Here is an 18,679-nt window from a genome sequence, read left to right on the forward strand (position 1 = left end):
CTGCAGAAGGGTTATGGGAATACCATGGATGGAAAAAAACTTCAGAGAGGAGATGAGGATAATCTGGAATCACTAAACTGGAAACAATCGAAGGTGCAAGGTCTGGAGGTAGATCACCAACACGCTCGACTGATCAAGTAAGGGCATCCACTGATCTATCCAGGCATTTCGAGACCTATAATTAAGTATGCAACCAAAAGAGTTTAAAGCTCTGATTTCGACTCCTGTGTTACGACTTTGTTTTGACTTTTTTTTATACAGATGATTTATTTTTACCTAAATAGATGTTTTAACGTTTATAATGTGGTATTTATATGATTATTATGAAATTTAAATGCATTTTTCTTCCTTGTTTGCAGCGAGTTTAAATTTGACCTGTATATGTGGTCATCACGTAATATTTACCCAAGCACATGCGAGGCCCTTCACCGAAGGGCAAATACGTGTAATCTACGATGTTGGATTTGTTTTCTTCGTCGAACCTTTCCGGGATGAATTTGTGCGGATCCGGGAAATAATCCGGGTCCGTTTGCAGTCCCAATACAGGAATTTCTATCGAAGTGCCTTTTTCTATTTCCACGTCGGTGCCTGGTATGGTGTAGCTCTTGGTGCACATTCGTGGAAGAACGGCAACGGGTGGATGGAGCCTCAGCGCTTCTGCAAGCATGAATGGTTGCGTTGGTTAGAACTGGCGATATATCAATCACTCTTGACAAAATAAATAAGAACTGAAAGTTCAGGTTTTCACGAAATTTTATATATTCACGTAACAATTGTTTCGACAACACCCTGTCTTTATCAAATATAATATTTACAAACTACCTGCTACTATATATACCGAGAAATGACAATAAAATTTGATCGTTAAGCAATACATTTGAATGTCTCGTTTTGTTAATCTCCATGGCTTCCAATAAATTTAACTTTCTACGTTTTGTGGCTGTATGTAAAATATCAAAGTTGTCGTCAAAAATGTGTGTAGAATAATTGGAATCTAGACTATTGTTTTTAAACGCTCTTTTATGTTCGTTGGTACGTTTCTTGAAGGATCTACCTGTTCATCCAATATACATTTTAGGATAAGATCCGCATTTCAATATGTAGACACCTGGTTTTTGAAATTTTGGACATTTTTTTTTATTGTTTTATGAAAAATTTTCCTATTGTGTTAATACTTCTGAAAGCTATTTTTAAACCACATTTTGACAAATGTTTTGAAACTTTTTCACTGGGTTCCCCTATATATGTAATTTTTTTTGAATTGTTCGTGTTCTGTATTAAGTTTCTGATATATAGAGTTTACTGTTGTCTGGATTTTTTGATGATGTTTGCTTTTGCGTTAATATATTAAAAATAAACATAATTTGTCAGCGGGTGCGAATGTTTTCTATTAGCAAATATATTGGATAATTTCCAAAAAAAATTCCAATTCACGCTTGAAATTGAGAACCAAAATACTATTAACTTTTTGGACTTATCCCTACATCACATACAAAATGAAATAAGAAAAAGTTGGTATACTAAAAAACAAAATCATCACGTTATCTAAATTTTAAATCTAATCAAACCCTAGCCCAAAAAAAACAGTCATAATAGGTCTCGCAGACAGCGCAATAATGTTATCCCATTCAGAATAAAAACCAGACGCAATTGAAAAAGCAAAACGCGCACTTCTAGAAAATAATTATCCCAAAAACTTAATTAACAATATCTTTAGTAAACGTACCAACAAATTTTATAATAACGTAAAAAAAAACCAACACCAAAATCCTCAAAGCAAATATATATCGCTGCCCTATATGCCTTGATTATCAGAAAAACTCCAAAGCATTTTCAAGGAACACAAAATTCAAATATTACACAAAAGTTATAATTTACAAAAAACATATCTCTTTACTAAACTCAAAGCAAAAATTCCAGTTGAAAAAAGAAGTAATGTAATATTTAAAATTCCGTGCTCTAATTGGTACAGTGCGTATATAGAACAAACAAGCCAGTAGATATTTAAAAAATAGAATCAAGTATAGCAAAAAAAAATAAAACAGCACTTCATGCCCATTGTGACAACACCAAACACACATTTAATTTTCAAACAGTTAAGCTCCTACTAACAGAACCTAACACCAAAAAAAGAAAACTTTATGAAACTATAGAAATCCAAAAAATCAATTAATTATAAAACCGATTCTAAAGGCCTTAACAAAATACATCATTCAATTTTAAACTAACAAAATTAAATTATGCAATATATTTACCAATAAAAAACATCCGTATCTGCTTTGCATGCCATCCCAATCCGCATAAAATATTTGCTGACAAATTATGTTTACTTTAAATATGTATATGTATGTATAAGGTTGGAGTCTAACCTGAGCGCCAGCCAAGACATTACATTTGGCAAACTAATGTACATTGACAGATTAATATCTTCTTTAATTGGACTTTTCCAACCGTTTAATAGAAAGATTGCCTGTTATAACTTGAAGTCGCTTAGACAGTTCTACTCTTCCCTCAAGGATACAACCCCCATCCAACAAAGAGGTAATGTTGTATATGGTCTGAAATGAGAATGTGAAGCCTATATATAGGACAGACGTCGCAAAAATTTAAAAAAAGAATAATAGCCTTAGCCTTAGTTCACACGGCAATAGTACTAACCATCAAATTGCATATAACAATCCAATTGTTTTTTAACCGAAAACCCCTAAAAGAAAATTCCTGGAGATGTGTTACATCCATCTCTGTGACAATTGATGTGTTCTTAGTAGTACTTATATTTATTTATTGCAAAAAAAACCATCCCCCCTGATAATTTCAGGATAGTGGCCCTGTAATGTTGTTTTTTGCATTAGCGTTCACTTTCACTATTTTTTTAATTCTCATTCGTATTTTAACAACTACGTTCTGTTAACTATGCCCTAAGTTTCTTCTAAGATTCTTTCCGTCATAATATATTCTACGGTATGTAAAGCCAATGGTTGCTTGTCATTTAAATTGTGTTTCCCTATTTTAATATGTCGGCATAATTTGTTTTTTTTTTTTAATCAGACTGTTTTAAGTAATTATTTTGTGATTTGATGTTTGTTTGATATTGATGTTAACCTAAGAATGACTGTGTAAATTTACCAGATCATTTGTAATCCTCGTTTCGGATGGAGTGTTTTCTCGTGTTTTTAGTTGTCCTGTGGAAGCCTATATCCATGGGCGAAAGCTTGACGTTTACAATAAATAACCAATAACAAGCTATCAGAGCTTTTATTTTGCTTCCTCTACTGTGGGCCATCCCTGCGTTATATTCTGTTTTTGGACATTACCAGTAGCCCGATACTTCCAGTATTTAAAATTTTCACTGACAGCACTGTGAGTCAATACCAGATTCTAATGTAAGCAAATTAAGCGAATCCACGTCGTAATCCGAAAACAATAGCTAAGATTATGAAATACGCATTACACTCACCTTGAATCACACGTTCGGTGTATTTCATATCCATAACGGCGTCGTAGGTCAACTTCCCTCCGTGGTTCCTCAAAACCCGGTCCACCTCCTCCCTTATTTTCACCTGCACTTCGGGATTTTGAGTGAGCTCGTACAGAGTGTACGTCATGGTGGTCGCCGAGGTTTCGAATCCCGCTAAGAAGAAGAGCACGCACTGGCCGGCCACCTCAAACTCAGTGAGGGTGTCCGCCCCCATTCCGTCCTCCGTTTTGAGGAGTTTCCCGTCGTCGCTCAAATATCCCCTGTTCTTTAGCTGGATCATGAGGTGCATGAAGTCCTTCTTGAAGATATTGTTCTTCTCGCGGTATTCGATGGTGTCCTTCACAATCCTAACGAAGAAGTTTTCGATGAGCTTCGCGCCATGATTTCCGCGCGACCTCTCGTCTATTAGAGCAGCCGCCAACACTTGAAACAGATTGCGGATTTCCGTCCTGGGCGTAAACAGGATGTCGCCGTACTTTCGAAACTCCGTATCAGGATGGTCCATTGAGTTGCATTCGATGCCGAACGCACAGCTTCCGATGATGTCGGTGGTGAACCTCGCCAATATGTCTTTAATGTCGACGCCTCCTTTGTTCACCTCTTTGTCCACCAAAGCCACGAGGCCGGCGGCTTTTTCCGCGATCACCTCGAACATCATCTTCATCTTGCCGGAAGTGAATACGGGCGTCAACTTCCGTCGCAACTGACGCCAAGGGTCGCCTTGCATGTTGAACAGGTTAGCGCTAAGGATGTTCTCGTGGTGGAATTCCCTGGAATGCGCTATGAAATGCTCGAAATCTGTAGTCAGTATGCGCTTGACAATCGAAGGATCGATGGGTACGAAAATCGGCTTATACATGAGGTACACTCCTCCGTACTTGGCGTTCTTGCGCTTGAATCTGGAGTAAAAATCCAGGAACACGTCTTGCCTGGCCTTGTCATTTCTCACGACTTGTTTGCTGTCTCCGTACAACGGTTCGGGATCGAGCTGGGGCACTCCGCGTCTTTTCCAGTAGCCGTGCAGATAATCGGAGTAAAATTTCAGCAGCAAATATAAGCCGCTCAGCACCACAGCGGAGACTAGCAACGCCGACATCTTGTGATGATTCGGAGACGCGACCGTTGATATTATATACGCCGCGACCTTCCTGATAAGCACGATTTAACGCGATAACACATTAGGTGCTAATACCGCCGATTCTGATAAATATAATGGAATCTACATGCCCGCCTCTAGGGCAGGCCAAGCACCCAACACCATACTCAAGCGTCGGAAGAAATGATTAACTGGCGGTAACGCTGCTGGGAGATATTATTAATTTTTCGTATAGGCGGTAGCTCAAAGAAGCGTGACGAATAAAACAAAACTTCTGGATTCCTCCTGCGTCGGTTTTTGCTTAGTCGAAATCGCTGACGTTTTGCCAATTATCATGTCGGCTTCTTCAGAGCTTGACCGACTTGACAGTTTCAGTCAAGTAAATCTTGAATCACTTTTTGAACCACCTCGTATATATCATTTTAAATTCTCCCCTATTTGCCCTTATTTCTGTCTTGGGAAAACCTTTCAAGAATTAAGTGTGAATAAGGCTACTCTTGACTATGTAGCAAACAATTTACAGTTAGCATTGGTTAGAACTATTTAATTAATACGAAATACGACAGACTTAATCAAAAATTTACCATCTAATTATTTAAGTGTCCCATAATGACAGTTTTAACTCAATAATGCATTGTTATATCGCAAGGAGGCATCTGACTATGAAAATTGTATTTTGTTTTGTCTTAGGTGTCTTGCTAATTTGTTGTCTTGTTATTTGAGTTACATTCATTGCTTACGATAAATAGATCAATAGGTCTCAGGCATTCGTTTAGAAGGTAATTGATAAATATTGGTACAAAATACGTGCGTTCGAGGGCATCCAACTAAACTGCTTTTCTAAAATAGCTAATTAATTTTTTTTTATATCATTGCATATTTTTTTTAACGAAATTCAGTTAAGAGAAATCATAGGGGTAATGCAGAAAGTGTGCCGTTTACGAAAATCGAGATTTTCCAATTTAAAATGATCCAAATATATTCGTTTATTTTAAACACCCTGTAGCATCTACTCCAAATTCCGTTGTATACATTTTTTGCGTCAACTTCGAATAAGTGTCAAAAAAATTGGGAAAACAATTCAAAAGTTTTTCAAGAATTTCAAATTGTCCATTAAAAAAAAAGTTTACACCACCCACACTACAATATAATGTTAAATTGTGCATCCTAACAATTTTTACAACTTCCGTATTTACCAGTTCCTCAGACCAATAAGATACTGAATTTTACTCTATCGTTGGTTTACCCTATATACATTAATATAATATACTATTTAGAATAACAAGCTGTCTGTGTGAAAAATTAAAAAATCTATAATGGATTAATAAAGTAATTATTAGGAAGTTACGTGAGTGTAATGATTCTGCGACTCATGATCATAATACATCCAACGCAAACCTTCATAATAAGCACGATTTAACTAGATGACACATTAGATGACGTATAAATAACATTAATACTGATAAATATAACGATATCTACATGCCAGAATACCCACCTGACACCATACCCAGGTGCTGTTTGCAACTTCGTAAAATTCGTGAAAAGATTTCAAAATAAAAAAGAACTAAAAGTTCAGATTTTCACGAAATTATATATTTTTACATGACAATTGTTTCGACAACACCGTGTGTTTATCAAATGTAATATTTACAAACTTCCTGTTGCTATATATACCGAAAAATGACAATAAAACTTTAATTAATATTATTGTGAGAATTTCAGTTTAATAAAGGAGGGGTATTTAAATCAAATTGATCGTTAAGCAATTTTGAATGCCTCATTTTGTTAATCTCCATGGCTTCCAATAAATTTGATTTTCTACTTTTTGTGGCTGTATGTAATATATCAAAATTGCCGTCAAAAATGTGTTTTTCTGTGTTTAAGTGTGTAGCATAATTAGAATCTAGACTTTTGTTTTTTTTAAACGCTCTTTCATGTTCGTTAATGCGTTTTTTGGAGGATCTACCTGTTTGTCCAATATAAATTTTAGAACATGATCCGCATTCGACCTGCAGACACCTGATTTTTGAGATTTTGAACACTTCGTTTTATTGTTTTTTAAAATTTTCCTATTGTGTTGCTGGTTCTGAAAGCTATTTTTAAACCACATTTTGACAAATGTTTTGAAACTTTTTTACTGGGTTCTCCTATGTATGTAATTGTTTTAAATTGTTCGTGTTCTGTATTAGGCTTCGGATAAATAGAGTTTACGGTTGTCTCGATTTGTATTTTATTTATAATTTTATCTAAAATGGACAGATTGTAGCCGTTGTTCAGTGCAATTTCTTTAATGATATTAAGTTCTTTGTTGAAATTTTCTGTTGAGAGTGGCGTATTAAGAAGTCTGTGTATAAAAGAGTGAAATGCAGCCATTTTGTGTGTCAAAAGGTGATTTGAGCTGTTATGTATGACCGTGTCCGTGTGCGAAGGTTTATGATAAATGGAAAGATCTAATTTATTTTGCGTTTTCGTGATAGTTAAGTATAAAAAATTAATAGAGTTATCCTGTTCAATCTCGATAGTGAATTTTATACGATTATGTAATGAGTTATTGTAATTTAAAATAGAATTCAATTGTCTGTTAGTTCCAACAAAGCAAGCAAAGACATCATCCAAGTATCTATACCACCATAGAAAAATTTTACTTAAAGAATGTTCTGGTATGATATTTTCCAAATTATCCATAAAAATCTCGGCTAACAAAGGACTAAGTGGGTTTCCCATAATTAAACCTTCCTTAGAGATGTAAATCTGTCCATTAAATTCAAAATAATTTTGGTCTAAAGATACTATTAAGCAATCTAATAAATATTGTTTCACCAATTGGTTAACCTGTTTCCGAGTTAGGGTGAAATCTGCTAAATGTATCACATCTATAGGTGGAACACTGGGAAATAAGTTCTGAACGTGAGAAGGGAGACCTAATACAGAACATGAACAATTTAAAACAATTACATACATAGGAGAACCCAGAGAAAAAGGTTCAAAACATTTGTGAAAATGTGGTTTAAAAATAGCTTTCAGAATTAACAATACAATAGGAAAATTTTTAAAAAACAATAAAAAGAAATGTCCAAAATCTCAAAAATCAGGTGTATACAGGTTGAAATGCGGATCTTGTCCTAAAATTTATATTGGACAAACAGGTAGATCCTTCAAGAAACGCATTAACATAAATAATCCAGATTCTAATTATTCTACACACTTAAACACAGAAAAACACATTTTGGACGACAATTTTGATATTTTATATACAGCCACAAAAAGTACAAAATTAAATTTATTGGAAGTCATGGAGATTAACAAAATGAGATATTCAAATGTATTGGTTAACGGTCAATTATTTATTTTTCGGTATATATAGTAGCAGGTAGGTTGTAAATATTACATTTGATAAAGACACGCTGTTGTCGAAGCAATTGTCATGTAAAAATATATAATTTCGTGAACATCTGAACTTTTACTTCTTAGTTATTTTGATAAATGGATTTTCATCAATTAAAAGGAACCTCAGTTCAATTTTTGAAAAGATTTCACTTTACGAATCAAAAAATTAATAAAAACTTTGTTAAAAGCTCGAGCAGCGTCGCTCAGCGACCCCAGTTTAAATATTCCATGCATATGCGGTATAAATACATTACGAAAATAGAACAACATGGGAACAATAGATTTATTGATTTTCGGAGATTTGTTGAGCACTTTCTAATAGTATATTTTGCAACAAGTCTGATAAGGTCTACTTTAGTCACAAGTTTGGTTTGGCACGAGTGAGTATCCCATTTACACGAGTTTTCGAAAATCAACGATCAGTTGATCATGATATAAGATATAAGATATAAGCAACCTAACAATCTTAATTACGACTGAGGTCTCTACCTGTCACCAATATGGGAATCAGTCATCCGAGATGGCGTAAATGCCCCTCATTTAGCTCCGCCCCCCTCAAACAATATAAAAGCAGGTACAGAGTAAAAAGCGAGCCAGTTTCAATCAAGCTCCGAAGAAGCCAACAGGCGAAACCTCAGCTAGTTAGAGTCAACAAAAACCGACGCAGGAGAAATCCAGAAGTTTTATGAAAAGCAACCCGTATGTTCCATCTAAAATGGTATAGCAGGAAACAGTGCCCTATCCTTCCAAGATTATTATCATTTAAAGTTCAACTTATTTTGTTAAATAAAATTAAATTAAATTGAAAATTGCTTAAAAATCTAGGATTTTTTTTATTTTTATAACGGTAAGACATAGGGAAAACTTAACAAAGTCCACTTTATTTCAATTTAAACTGAGCGAGATGTGACAACGTCGTATAAATTCAAGTAAATCCGTCGGTCCCTTCGAACTTTTGAATTGCTCAGTCTACGAAGTCGATGTGGCCAATTGCGGTATCCAAATTCGTCACGAAACATTGGCGATATCTACCCATAGTCCACCTTCCACCGCGCCCCTGGGATACGCCAATGATGTCCGCGTTTTCGCGTTCAAACTAAAACTGTATCTCCAGAGTACGGTCGCGATGCCGACTTTGCTTTGTAGCATGTTATTTATCTAACATTATTAACTATTATTATTATTAATTAATTATACTAAGATAATTTCATATTTTTATATTCGTATTATACTGACAATATCCAACACTTGTAACTCAAGTCTTATAGAAATAAAGATATCTTTATGTATCTTTTACATAAACTTCGAATGATATTGATATTAAATTTGAGTGACCTTTAAACATAATGGCAGTATGGTATAACATTCTCTCGGTATAGAATTACCACGTTTTCTTGTATTGTAAGAATGTAACATTTTCACAAACATAATCAGGAAGACACTGCTGCTTAATTTTAAAAATCAATACATAGACATTAAACATACGTGTTTGTTTTTTACGGGCAAGAAATAAAGTACACTCAACATGCTTTGAATTTGTGTTCTTATTAATAAAAAATGTAGAAGGATTTTAACAGGAATTCGAAACAAAATTTGAAAAATATTTGACACATTTGGGACACCCTGTATATTTTTAATTAATTTTAACTTGTATCTCCGTTGTCTAATGAGTTATTGAAGTGTTTAAAAAACGTTCGTATCTGATTTTTTCCGTACAATCCAGTGGCGTAGTTGAAGCAAACATATATGTTTTTAAATGGAACACCCTGTGTATTGTTTTTTATATTAATTGAAAATTATTTAAGCTTCTCAGAAATATAGATTAGCATAAGGTTGTTTTGAAAATTAAGCTCAAAATTTATATTTTTTTCATCAATTAAAAGCAGTATATTTTAAAATTCGTTACGAACTACTATTGGTAATAATTTGTAATTTATTATACATTAATTAATACGAAATAACATTATATCTAAAGCATATAAAAATAATATTATGCCTAAAACTATTTTTCTATATGAATGTCACCCTCTATCTCAAAAACCGAGGGGGCCATGACGATTTCGTTGATGGAACTTTTCATGTTGCAAAAAGTAGCGCAGTGTCGCGTAACTCGCAATTTTCTATCTTAAAAAATAACGGAGATACCATATAAAAGTGCCCAAAATGAGATACCCTTTATATAGAGGCAAGGACACGCTGAGGCTGAATTCCTTTTATCATGATTATCCTACCCGAAAAAGTTAAATCTGTGTTTGTATAATAAACTGCCATCAAATGTTACAAAAATTAAAAAAATACATTTTAGATCCAATAACATGGGGTCGTTTCATCTTAATCATATGAAAATACAAGTTATAATTTAAAAACTTAAACGTCATGACATCCAAGACATCCAACAATAAATATACAGTCGAAACTCTATATAGCGAAATTGAAGGGACTGCTTTTTTTTCGTTTTAGTTACAAAAAGTTATAGGCACTTGAAAAATAAGTATACGCATATATGTTCTGTAATATTTAATTATTTTATATACATATTGTAACATCTACTTAGGAACACCTTATATAAATATTTAAAAACTACATTTAATGTTTCAAATAATCGGTCTTTTTTTTTAATTTTTTTAGTATGCCAATACCCATCCCGTAGTTCGGCTTGTATTCTCACTATTTGTTCGAGAGGGGCATCTTCCCAATAATACATAAATAATTTCTCTAGCAGCTTAACTGAATATAGGACTTGTTGAATGGTTGGTGGTGGTTCCAGACCAACTCCTTCAACTTCTTCTTCCTCTTGGTGCTCTTCCTCACCCTTTCTTGCTTGTTGTAATATGGCTTCCTCTGTCAAGTCTGCTGTTGTAGGCAAATCCGGATCTATCACCATAAAATCCTGCAACTCCTCACTTGTAAACGTAATTGTTGTTTGAAACTGTTTTATCCACTCGCTTAGTGGCTGATCATCTTCCAAGTCCTGTTCACATTCTGTCTCGGTAATAAATCCTGCATGACGATAGGAGTGTTGAATTGTTTCTGCTTCACCTCTTTCCAAGCTTTACTAATAAAGTTGACTGCATCTAGTATATTAATAGAAAATTTGTCTTCGGACTCGATCATTTCCATTAAAATGTTTTTCCTGTATCGACTCTTAACACTTTTTATTACCCGCTGGTCCATCAGCTGCAATACACTTGTTGTTTTGGCTTGAAGAAGTGCCAATTCAATATTCCGTAGATTTGGAATATGAGAATGTGCAGAGCCGTTATCTAAGAGAAGTAATATTTTCCTCCCCTTTAATTCTGCAAAAATTTGCGATGTCACCCAAGCAAACTTTTTTGCCTTGTGACCAGAAAATGCTTGATGTTCTTAAAACATCGTGGGTTAGTTGATTTTCCAATCATGATTAGCCAATCGTTAGTGATGTTTCTGTCGACATCAACATCACGTGCTTCGCCACTTATCTGTTCATAATTTATACCATGTCTCTGTTTGAACTTCCCCAACCATCCTTCCGAAGCCTTGAAATCGATAATGCCAAGCTGTTCAGCAAACTTTTCTGCTTTTAGTTTTACGATAGGTCCAGACGTCGCTGTTGGAACCACTGCAACGTTGCTCGATCCAAATCCTTAAATTTTGGCTTTCTTAGTTTTTTTACTAGAACTGCCTGCCGCTGATGAGTTTCCTTTGCAGTCGACGGTGTAGGTCCGTATCGACGTCCCACATCACTTTTCTTTTTTCACCGTTCTATCTCCCGAATTAAAGCAACTTTATCATCTAGAGATAAAATTTTTCGCTTACTCGCCATGCTCGCCGTATTCACTAGGTCAAATTAGAATTCATTGAAACAATGGTGTGCTTTTATACATACCGATAAAGGTATTACATAATCGCTTATTACGAAAAAAACGCTTAGGACATCCAGGTTCTCGGTAATTAGATTATTAGGGTAAGGAATTCTGAGTAGGTAAGAGACTCTATTACTTTGTTACCTGATGTGGCCTTTTTTCTTTCGGTATAGAGAGTAAGAGATTCGTTATACAGAGTGGATTAATAAGGGGTGTTTTTTTTTTTGATGTATAGAACTTTAAGTTGAAATAAAACAACGATGGATTATTCGATTGACATGACTTTTATTTATCCGAAAGATAATCTTGTGGCATTACATTTTAAATAAAATTTCTGGCATATGACCGCCACCGCTGGCGCGGATGTAGTCCAATCTGGACGTCCAATTTTCGATGACTTTTTCCAACATTTGTGGCCGTATATCGGCAATAACACGGCGAATGTTGCCTTCCAAATGGTCAACCGTTTGTGGCTTATCCGCATAGACCCATGACTTTACATAGCCCCACAGAATGTAGTCTAGCGGTGTTAAATCACAAGATCTTGGAGGCCAATTCACAGGTCCAAAACGTGAAATTAGGCGATCACCAAACGTGTCTTTCAATAAATCAATTGTGGCACGAGATGTGTGACATGATGCGCGGTCTTGTTGAAACCACATCTCCTGGACATCATGGTTATTCAATTCAGGAATGAAAGAGTTAGTAATCATAGCTCTATACCGATCATCGTTTCTGAAGAAGGACGGATAAATGATTCCACCAGCCCATAAAGCGCATCAAACAGTCAGTTTTTCTCAATGTAACGGTGTTTCGACATACACTTGAGGATTAGCTTCGATCCAAATGCGGCAGTTTTGTTTGTTGACGTAGCCATGCAACCAAAAGTGCGCTTCATCGCTAAACAAAATTGGCTTATGAAAATCGGGAACAACGGCAATCTCGTTTTGGACCCATTCGACGAATCTACGCCTTATTTGATGATCGTTTGGCTTCAATTCTTGCACGAGTTAGATTTTGTAAGCACGTAAACCAAGGTTCTTCCGCAAAATCTTCCATAAAGTGGATGGATACAGATCCAATGCTACGCTCTACAGCAGCAATAGCTTCTTCTGTACGCACCGTACGGAGTCTCTGGGGATGCGAGTTATCAATAAGAGAAAATGTGGTGCGAAAATGTTCCATGGTTAATCGAATTAACTGCTCTGATGGACGATTTTGTCGACGATAAAATGGACGTAGTGTGCGATACGTATTCCACACAGAAGCATTATTTTCGAAATAAAATTGCACTATTTGCAAGCGTTGTTCAGGCGTGAGTCTAATCATGATGAATTGCCAAACCAAACTAAGAATAAATCACTTGAAATCTGTTAAATCGGTCGCCATCTTGAACAGTAATGCCAACTTAAAGTTCTATACATCGAAAAAAAACACCCATTACATAGCTTTGTATGGAGACCTAATAGTACAATAAATTTTGTTCGTTATACAGAGTTTTACGTTATATAGTGTTTCGATATATAGAGTTTTCACTGTATAAACAAATAATAAAATATTTGTGTTGGCTAAATGTTTTTATTTATTTTAATGCGTATTTGCTAGATCTGTTAGATCTGATGATGATGTTACTGACTTACTGATCTAAGATACATACAGATACTGTTTTTCTTTCAAAATATTACTACGTATCTTTGATTATGCAAACTTTTAATTATTTTTACGAGGTACGAACTTTCAAGACCTTCAATTTGGAGAAAGCTTTTAGCATGTGAATACTCAACTTCAGAAAATGCAGCAGTGTTTAATTTTAAGTTTAAATTTAAAAGACGATTTCTATAGATTTCTATAGATCAAGAATTATCGAGACTCTTTTTATGGTGAGATTAGCTTTTTTTTAAATTGAAAAATACGATTTTTGCAAAAACAATCTTTAAAAAAAATAAACTGGGGCCGTAATGCTGCAATAGTTTTTTTGCGATTACCCAAGCATATCCTGATTCCTTCGCCAAAAGGTAGAGGTGTAATCTACGATGTTGGATTTGTTCTGGTCGTCAAAACTTTCCGGGATGAATTTGTCCGGATCGGAGAAAAAATCGGGATCTGTTTGCAGTCCCAGTACAGAAATTTCTATTATCGTTCCTTTTTTTTCCACGTGGGTACCGGGTATTGTGTAGTTCTTGGTGCACATCCTTGGCAGAACGGCTACTGGTGGATGAAGCCCAGCGCTTCTACAAATACAGTTGAAAATATGCATTTGATTATTATTTCTTAATATATCGATCTATTTTCGAATCAATCAATCAACAAGGATATCCTAGATAATCTTTGCATGGAAATCGCAGTGCTAATACCAGATAATTATATAAAAATATTAGGTGGATGTGATTCGATATTTTGAAAAATAAAGGTACTTTTCTGTTGGTTCACAATTTTCCACGAGTCATGCTAAAAAAAAATTGCATCTGATGGATGCATTTGACTTTGTATAGGTCTTTGTTATACCTTTAAGACAAAGTCGAAATATTTAAACTTTGTGGACAATTTATTCATATTTATCATATTCAAAGGCTCTTCCGACATTTTTCTAGATTCTCTCCCGCAGCTGTTGCAGATAATCTTGGTCTAGTTAGGAACAGTTTATTTTTTAAATATCCCAATAAAAGAGATTAATGCGTCTAAATCTGGAGGGGTAAAATCCGTTCATAGATATAATCATGTTGAGATTAGAATCAACGTTTCCGATTAGACGTACTAACTAATAGTTATTATTTGAAACTATAATTAATTAGTTTTCGGATGTAGTTTGTCTCAATCTTCTTCGTGTTGGCTTTCGATGCACCCTCCCCAATAAAACTTCAAGGATTTTATTACTAATTAGCAAAAATAAAAATTCTTACTTGAGTGACAAGGCAGGGTGGGCCGGGTACATTTCTTTCTTTCTGACATATTTCTTGTGCGTTAAGCATTTGTAGCAGTGTTGAATAATCTTTTTCACTGTCAGTTTCGGAAAACAGGTTATGAAAAATGTGTATTAAAATTTAGTAGGACCTATTCAACAAGAAGCTTTAAAAGAAATCTGTCTACTTACACAAATGTAAATACCGTGTATAAAGGATATTATTCATAGTCGAGAATTGAAAAGAGAAATAAACGTAGTGACAATAGTGATCAGGACCTAATGAGAAGGAAAATAAATCGTCCTTGTCAAAGCGAAGTTGTTCCTACCCTGGATAAACTGGAAAAGAAACCAAAAGGAGGTGAAACCAATATATATAAAAGCCGTGCCACCCTCCATAGAGTTGTTTGTGAAACGGGAATTAAGTACTATGAAATAGACAAAAGGCGAATAGTAATGGAATCACACTTAGAGATTTAATTATCTTCAAGAAATTAAAAAATATGGATTAGACAAGCAGATGCATAAAAAATATAAAAAATTCTATTCTATTCCATTCTATGAATTTGATGTATATATTTAATGCCATTGTTGTTTCTAAGTGTAATTTAATAAACAAACTACTAAATAAACAAAAAAAAATATGTTATTAAAGTCTGTTCATAGACATAAGAAAGAAACTGATACGAATTAAGGAAAGACCCGGGCAAGCTGTAAGAATGAAATATGGCCGAACAGGTTCGTACTGTGCTTAGAATTTAATTATTTGTTTTTTTTTTAGGAATAATACTAAACAAATATTTATTTATTTATGTACCTATTTATAAAATTACAAATTATTTTTATTACTTATTTAAATTGGTTAAAATTATTCACATAATATCACTATCACTATAGTATCACTATCGCTATCATCGAGTGTTCTAATTATTATTTGTTCTCTATTATTTGCAATATAGATATACGATTGTTCTGCTATTTCTATATGTTTGAAAGAATTTGCCCAACTTTGTGGAGGGATGTTAAAAACTTCGGTTTCTATAAGTTTGAGGACATTGGAGATAATACGGAAAAAAAACATTGTTATGACGAATGGCAGATTTCAGTCGGTGCCTAATACGTTCAATGGGATTAAATATACAGTGGTAAGGTGGAAGCCTTAAAAATGTATGCCCTAGATTTTTTGCATAATTATCACGGACGTATTCCTTTTGTAGGTTCACGCTTTGTAGAACCTCAGTTAATTGCTTTTTGGTATAATCTTCGTGAAAATAAATGTCGTTATTATACATGTAGTTTTGGATTGTTGCTTTTGGGTCACATGAGGAAGGGGTTTTAGTCGACTGTCTACTGTGATAACTTGCATTGCCCTTTACAATGACGCTATTAGTAGGAATGTTTGGAACTAGTTTGATTTTAAACCAACTTTCAAATAAATCAGCGGTGGTGTCTTCATGGTAATTCAGAGAATAATCTTTAATATTTTTCGCAGACAGAGAAAGTCCATTTGGAATCCAACCATCTTTAGAGCCAGCATGCAAAATAGTTATTCTTTTACCTCTTTTCGATGGCGCGTTTGTTTGACACTTACCAGTCAACCCAACCCTTTTAAGGGGTATCATAAGTGTCGAACCAGGTTTCATCAAAGTAATTAATTGGCCTTTTGTCAATTTTTTTAAATCTAAAACCCATGTGTTGAATACACTTTCATAAGGTAGTTCTGCCACATTTATCACCGATTTGATCTTTTTCAAGCCTCCTAATTAAGATATCTAATGTAGGCACGCTTTGTTCCTCGTATAAATGGTAAATTTTACGCCGTATTATACCTTGATCACTTTCATCTACACTCGAGAAAATGTCAGTATCGCTTCTTTTCTTCGTCGCCTAAATGGGATTATTCACAATTTTCTATACAGTTGATGTTGGAATTTTCGTCAATGTGGCCGTTTCATCTAAAGATGGTACCACGTTCAATGAAAGTCAAATAAACATTGTTTATAACTTCCTTAGTCTCAATAGAATATTGTTTTCTACATTTAGGTGGGAGCATCTCCTGAGATACACTAGACTCGCACGAAATAAGAATGATTACTAATAAACTTAAACTAAGTATATAGCATAAAAAACCAAAGAATATTAAACACAGGTAGGTATAAAATTATTCTCTATTATGGCCCACAAATTTACCTGAATTTAAATTCCGAAACTTTAGGTAATAATCTTGTTGCATTGTATGTTAATGACAACCCTTGGATAATCCCGTCCAAAAGCAATTAGTCACTTTCTTATATCTATGAACAGGCCATACTATCTTGCTGGAAGTCTAGGTTATTGATTTTGTGCTTCAAAAGTTAAAATAATTCAGTAGTAGAGCCTATGGTCAAAGGCTCTTCTGACATTTTGTAAGATTTCCTGTATTCATCAACTGGTCTTTCACTCTGCTGTTGCAGACCTCTTGGTTTGGTTAAGAAGAGTTTATTTTTTAAATGCCTCGTAAAAAACTTTAATGAGTTTAAATGTGTAAATTACTTTATGTAGGTTATTGATGTTATGCTTCGAAAGTTATAATACAAGAAACAAAAATATTTTTTTTTCAAATTTTTTTTACAAGTAAGGACTACTTTCTTTCTGGGATTATTCTTCTGCACCCATCTGCTGTTCTGCTATTGCAGAGATCTTGGTCTAGTTATGGACAATTTACTATTTAAGTGACCCCTTAAAACAAATTGTTTAAATCTGGAACCATTCATATCTATTATTTAAAAATTCCCTCACAAAAGCAGCGTAGGTCTTTATTGGTGTTATGTTGGGGGATCATTTTCAATCGCTTCACTTATTAGCGGCCATCGATTTTGTTTATGAATATATTTCTGCGTTAACATTATCTTTGTCTTTGTGTCTTTGTCAGTATCATCTTCGCTTGGTCAATGAAAAAACTGAATTGGGATTCCACGTGACCTTGGTTATTGGTCCATACTGAACCAGTGGCTTCAAGTTCTGTGTTGGATGGTATAAATCATTGTCAGTGTTTATTTTTGTCATATAATTTTCGAAAAAATATGTAGCATATAGGAAAATTGAGTAAGTCGGCTGTTTGTTTTATAAAAATTTCTCGAAAATCTGAAATCGGGTGTGAAATTCGTGTGGTCGGATACATAGCTTTTCGAAAAATATGAATTTCCAGCAAAAGTAAAGTACACATTTATTTATATATCTATATATCTACAATGAACTCGAAAAGGTGAACATCACTGAAACCTTATCGGTTATCAGTAATATTCACCTTGGATTTTTATATAATTCCTGGGTATTAGAATTGATAATTTACGGATAGCGTTTAATAAAATTCTGTATCGTGGTAGAATAAATAACGATATTCTATCATCGAAATGCAATACAAATCTACAATTATTAGAAAAAACTTCCTGTCTTTTTAAAGATTATTTACAAATTTGTTTCTTCTTTTTCATTAATATTAAGTATAAGTAGTTACATCGAATAAAAGATAAGAGAATAATTATGCAATCTACAGGGTTTAAAAAAAAAGCGAAAAACTTAAGAGGATGATTACTTGTTGATAACAAAAGGTAGTTAACCAAACCGGCAAAATTCTGTAACCAAGAGATGCGTACAGGGTTTTTCAGTTACAGACAAAAAATTAAAAAACAATGGAAATTCGTAAACTAATTAATTAATTTCTACAAAAATATGGCTGTTTAGTGCATACAGTTCTGTAGGCAGCTTCGAGAGCTAGGTCTTCGTCTCTATATATATTTGAATTGACCTAGCAGTTTGCAGCACGATCTTCAAATTTGGCTACTTTTAGGCCGTGCACGAGGTACGCAAACCAGTAAAAAATGTGTCTGATCGAACGAAGGCGTCCATATTTTTTTTAGATTTTCCACTGTTTTTTGGACATTGCTATGAAACACGATAAGTGTCCGAAATTTGAAGCCATCCACTTAAAGTTT

The 18,679-nt window shown here is 34.3% G+C and overlaps 1 protein-coding gene across 1 annotated transcript in view; it reads right to left on the reverse strand.

Moving 5' to 3' along the window:
* The window catches only part of LOC132704440 (uncharacterized), a 48,912-nt gene that overhangs the window by 13,724 nt on the left and 16,509 nt on the right, over nt 1–18,679 (reverse strand). Inside the window, exons 2-4 of the mRNA XM_060674440.1 lie at nt 13,792–14,037; nt 3,458–4,626; nt 406–657 (exon numbers count right to left, since the gene is read on the reverse strand). Coding sequence (XP_060530423.1) covers nt 406–657; nt 3,458–4,626; nt 13,792–14,037 — 1,667 coding nt within the window. The remainder of the gene's footprint in view (nt 1–405; nt 658–3,457; nt 4,627–13,791; nt 14,038–18,679) is intronic.

This window comes from Cylas formicarius, unplaced genomic scaffold, assembly GCF_029955315.1.
Source record: "Cylas formicarius isolate icCylForm1 unplaced genomic scaffold, icCylForm1.1 PGA_scaffold_7__23_contigs__length_41026272, whole genome shotgun sequence".
NCBI lineage: Eukaryota > Metazoa > Arthropoda > Insecta > Coleoptera > Brentidae > Cylas > Cylas formicarius.